Below are 5,150 nucleotides of genomic sequence, written 5' to 3' on the forward strand. Positions count from 1 at the left end.
TTGTTGCTTAGTGACGGAGTTCCAGAATCTGAGGCAACAACTTGGAACTGGAAAGTTTTCAGTGTTTCAAAGTCAAAACTTTTCAGGGCTGAAACATCCCCATTTTCGGAGTTAATATTTAGAAATGATGTAACTTTATTTTCATGACCCGCATTCCTAAGAATATGATAGGAGATAATCGCATTATCTCCTTCATCACTGTCGGATGCGGTTATACAAAACACAGAAGCTCCCGGTGGGTTATTTTCGGCAATGAAGAACGTATAGGGACTCGCTGAAAACTGCGGACTATTATCATTCGTATCTGACACAAACACGTTTACTGTTTTTTCCGATGTTAAGGCTGGCTCACCAGCGTCCTTTGCAATTATTGTTATATCATATGTTGATTGTTGCTCTCTGTCCAGCTGTGACTTGGTGACCACGGCGAACATGTTATCTTGTATTGACGGAGTTAGTGTAAAAGGGCTGTCCCCTGCGATATAGCTGATTATTTTTCCATTTAACCCAGAGTCTGAATCTGTAATGCTGAGAAGCGCGACCGTTGTTCCTGGTCTAGAGTCCTCTGAAACTGCACTTGACAGCGATGCCACTTCTATCTCAGGGGGATTATCATTTATGTCTCCAATGTTAATTATCACACTTTTATAAGTTTTAAATGGAATGCTTCCCTTATCAGAGGCTTGTATATCAATGTGATAGCTGTCTTGTTCTTCAAAATCTATGTGACCTTTTACAATTATCTCCCCAGTAACAGAGTCTATATCAAAAAGCTCTCGAATTTTACCTTTTACGCCACTGCCAAATGAATAAACTACTTCCCCATTGGGACCATCATCCAAATCGGTTGCGTTAACCTGAATGACTGTTGTGCCAGCCGGGGTGTTTTCCTGTAGTACAGCTGAATATGTATCTTGGATAAACACTGGCATGTTGTCATTAACGTCTAAAACATCTATGTATATTTCAACTGTGCCCGTGTTTTGAGGTGTTCCACCGTCTATAGCCATGAGCACCAATTTATGGCTACTTTTAACCTCTCTGTCTAGCTGTTTACCCAACGTTAAAGTTGGAGTTTTACCATCTTTGCCTCTGTCTTTAATCTCTAAACGAAAATGGTCGTTCTGACTTATTTTATACTGTTGGATAGAGTTTGTGCCACTATCCGGATCATGAGCGTTTTGTAACTGATACTGTGCTCCTGGTAATGCAGACTCGGAGATCTCTAGTTTCTGAGCTTTGTCGGGAAATGCAGGAGAGTGGTCGTTTAAATCCGCTATTTCCACTATGACATAATGTATTTCTAGTGGGTTTTCAAGCACAGTTTTGAGACTAATTACACAAACATTATTATCCTTACATACTTCCTCTCGGTCTATTTTGCGCTTTGCGTAAAGGACCCCATCATCCTCATTTACATTGAAAAGAGGTTCAGTCGAGCCAGATATAATGCGAAATCCCCTCTGCTTCATTATATTCAGATCTATTCCCAAATCTTTAGCGATATTCCCAACAACACTCCCTTCTGTTAGCTCTTCTGATATAGAGTACCTCAGCTGTCCTGAAGCGATTGTGAAAAATAAAAGCACAACAAAAACGCTGATGAGTGGTGATCGCTGTCGCCATGATTCCCGTCGCCTTTGTTTCATACTGTGAGGTAAACGTAAAAATCCAAACGCTTCCATCATTCGCCACATGTTTAGATTTTTGTCTCCATAGCAGCAAGAAATAAATCCACTTCTCGTATATTATTTGCCAGTATAAAATAATAGTCACCACACGCTTAGAGCAAGTCTTTCAACTAAACGCTCTCAAACCAGACTGCATGTAGCGTGGTTGGACTCGAGTATGACGTTCAGAGACGCTATAAGGCGTTATACTGACAAGGTACCGCCACCTTGTGAATATGTGTAATAGTACAATTTATGATATCAAGCTGACAAATAATTATGGCTACTGCATCACTAAACTGACGTGTTTGAGGTCATCGTCGAAATTCTATCCAAATCCAGTTTCACCACCATTGAGAATAATGACAAAAATCATTACTCGGAGTAGAATAGGTAGAATACATGGCAACACGTTATTACTCACCTCTTCAGGTGGGCGTCTTCTGTCTGGCATCACCAGAGTATTTGCATGGCTGCCCGGAACTATAGTAGATCCTATACTCATTCTGGGTCCAACAAGCATGTACTTCCTGTCTCCTGATCTGTACTGGATGCTGTGACACAGTGTCCCGTCATAATCTGCTTTTTGTAAATACTTGGAAGTATCGTCTGTGGATTTGGAGCACTGCATCGCAATCAGCACGATGATGCTGATGAGAAAAAGTACAGAAACTGCGCCCAAAGTTATCATGAGGTAAAATATGACATTACTGCCCTCATTATCCTTCGTCGCACTTTTAACATCAGAAGCTGCAAAAGCCTCTTTGGGCTCCACAAGTTTGACAATCACAGTAGCTGTTGCTGAGAGAGAAACGTTGCCGTTGTCTTTGACCAGTATGACCAGTTTATGCTCAGCCTCGTCTGTCTCTGTGAATGAGCGAAGTGTTCTGATCTGGCCTGTATAGCGGTCCAAAGCAAAGAGACTGTGGTCAGTAACTTCCTGCAGTGAAAAGAGCAACCAGCCGTTATATCCTATATCAGCGTCATAGGCTCTGACTTTAGTCACCAAGTGTCCTGCGTTGACGTTTCGGGAAATCTCCTCCACACCTTGAGCAGAACCGTTGGAGCTGAGTGGATACAGGATGACTGGAGCGTTGTCGTTCTGATCCAGGATGAAGACGTTGACTGTGACATTGTTGCTTAGTGGCGGAGTTCCCGAATCTGAGGCAACAACTTGGAACTGGAAAGTTTTCAGCGTTTCAAAATCAAAACTTTTCAGCGCTAAAATCTCCCCATTATCAGAATTGATATTAAGACTGTATGAAGAAAGTTTACTATTCTCTTTTTCGTCTCTCAGGATATGATATGAAATATGGGCATTTTCACCTTCGTCCTGGTCTGATGCCCTCACAGAAAACACTGAAACCCCTGGTAAATTGTTCTCAGTAACATAAAAAGTGTAAGGGTTTGCTGAAAACTCCGGCCTGTTATCATTCACATCCGATACAATAATAGTAATGCTTTTTACAGAAGTCAGCGAGGGTGTGCCTGCATCTTTTGCAACTATTGTTACATCATATATGGCCTGCTTTTCTCTATCCAGTGGCGATTTTGTACTTATGGAATACATGTTGTCGTGTGTTGAAGGTGACAATTTGAAAGGGACTTCTTCATTAAATGAGCAAATTACTTTCCCGTTAAGACCAGAGTCTTTATCGATAACACTGATTAATGCCACAGTAGTTCCCAGTCTTGCATCCTCGGGTATTGCCTTTGAAAACGAAGTGACCTCTATCTGAGGGGCATTATCATTCAAATCAACAATCTTCACCAACACACTTTTGTCTGTCCTTAACGGAGCCGAGCCTTTATCAGACGCTTGTATATCAATTTCATAGCTTTCCTCTGATTCGAAATCTAGCACATCTTGAATAATAATTTCACCGGTGTTTGGATCAACACGAAATAGTTCGCGGATCCTGTGGTTTACATTGCTACCTAAAGAATAGATAAGCTCACCATTTGATCCCTCGTCTAAGTCAGAAGCATTTACTTTTACTATTGTTGTACCGGTGGGAGTGTTTTCGTTCACAAGTACCGAGTACGTGTCTTCATTGAAAACTGGCATATTATCATTAACGTCTAACACGTCGATAAATATTTCAGCTGTTCCAGATTTACTTGGCTTCCCTCCATCAATAGCTGAAAGAAGTAGCTTATGAATTTTCTTTGTTTCCCTGTCTAGTGTCTTGAGTAAAACTAAAATCGGTATTTTCCCCTCTTTTCCGCGATCTTTAACTTCTAATCGAAAGTGATTATTGGGACTGAGCTTATACTCTTGGACAGAAAACTGACCAACATCGGGGTCATGCGCTGCCTGCAGCTGGAGGCGCAAACCTGGTAAAACTGACTCCGAAATTTCGAGACGGTACTGTTTAACTGAAAAGCTAGGAGCATGATCGTTCACATCCTGAATCTCCACAGTCACATAATGAATTTCAAGAGGGTTTTCAAGCACTGTTTTTAGGTTGATCAAACACGCTGTGTTTCTCTCACAAACCTTCTCTCTGTCAATTATACGGTCAACGTATAGTATTCCATCGTTTTGGTCCACGTGAAAAAACGACTCCGATGAACCCTCAACAATGCGACATCCTCTCTCTTTCAATGTATTCTTTTCCAATCCCAAATCCTTTGCTATATTTCCAACAGCAGTTCCTTCATTAACTCCCTCGGCAATGGAATATCTGATCTGCGCCGAAGCGCGGCTCCACACTTGAATAACTACAACAATGAAAGCGATCCACCGCAATTCGTCTTTTGATGCTCCAGGTTGTTTTCGCTCCATAATTAGGAGATAAAAAATGTTCCTCTGTGATTTACAATACCGAGTTTTCCACGAGTTGAGAAAAATAATAAAAAATATTCATATCACCAGACAGGCTACCGTGCAGTATCAGGTTCACATAAGCTGAATATATGCTCTAAATGAAGAGGAGGCATCGAGTGAAACCCATCCCACAAATAGGAGGTCCCATACTGCTGACAAAGAGCTTATCTTTAAACACTTTTCTGCTCAGATAGTGACACCAAGTGACTATCAAATATTTTTTTTCCCCTGGATAATAGTACATGTTAAAGTATCTCATCTTTAAGTAAATACTTGCGCTTGTGTTGAGAAGGACATGTCAAATTTCATGGTGTTAGGAAAGAAAGAAGAAGATAAATAGCGCGTGGTTTCAGCACCACTGACAGCATTCACCAACACCTCTAAATGGCAAATCAAGACAAGTTTGTTCTCAACCTCTACTAAAAGCAAAACTAGAGTTTTGGCCATTTAAGGCATCTTACCTCTTCAGATGTTCTTCTCCTGTCGGGAAGCACTAGAGTATTTGCATGACTTCCAGGGACTATAGTAGATCCTATACTCATCCTGGGTCCAACTAGCATGTACCGCTTCTCTCCTGATCTGTACTGGATGCTGTGACACAGTGTCCCATCATAATTAGTCTCTGGCAGATATTTAGAAGTATAGTCTGT

The 5,150-nt window shown here is 41.2% G+C and overlaps 3 protein-coding genes across 6 annotated transcripts in view; all 3 read right to left on the bottom strand.

Annotated features, from left to right (window-relative positions):
• Positions 1-1,697, bottom strand: part of LOC102303179 (protocadherin alpha-3) — a 31,329-nt gene extending 29,632 nt beyond the window's left edge. The window contains exon 1 of the mRNA XM_042226944.1: positions 29-1,697. Within this exon, the coding sequence (XP_042082878.1) occupies positions 29-1,697 (1,669 nt within the window). The remainder of the gene's footprint in view (positions 1-28) is intronic.
• The window catches only part of LOC121815523 (protocadherin alpha-3-like), a 25,331-nt gene that overhangs the window by 14,828 nt on the left and 5,353 nt on the right, over positions 1-5,150 (bottom strand). Inside the window, exon 2 of one of the 3 annotated variants that reach the window (XM_042226957.1) lies at positions 5,080-5,150. In XM_042226957.1, the coding sequence (XP_042082891.1) occupies positions 5,080-5,150 (71 nt within the window). Of the gene's footprint in view, positions 1-4,921 lie in introns of those variants that run through there. The other 2 variants (XM_042226956.1, XM_042226958.1) reach the window with 2 other exon arrangements.
• LOC102310894 (protocadherin alpha-8) overlaps positions 1,999-5,150 on the bottom strand; it is a 6,303-nt gene continuing 3,151 nt past the window's right edge. Inside the window, exon 2 of one of the 2 annotated variants that reach the window (XM_014338540.2) lies at positions 1,999-2,831. In XM_014338540.2, coding sequence (XP_014194026.1) covers positions 1,999-2,831 — 833 coding nt within the window. Of the gene's footprint in view, positions 4,466-5,150 lie in introns of those variants that run through there. The other variant, XM_042226943.1, reaches the window with a different exon arrangement.

The sequence above is a fragment of the Haplochromis burtoni genome, unplaced genomic scaffold (genome assembly GCF_018398535.1).
Source record: "Haplochromis burtoni strain Fernald_Lab_line unplaced genomic scaffold, NCSU_Asbu1 Contig_236, whole genome shotgun sequence".
Taxonomy (NCBI): domain Eukaryota; kingdom Metazoa; phylum Chordata; class Actinopteri; order Cichliformes; family Cichlidae; genus Haplochromis; species Haplochromis burtoni.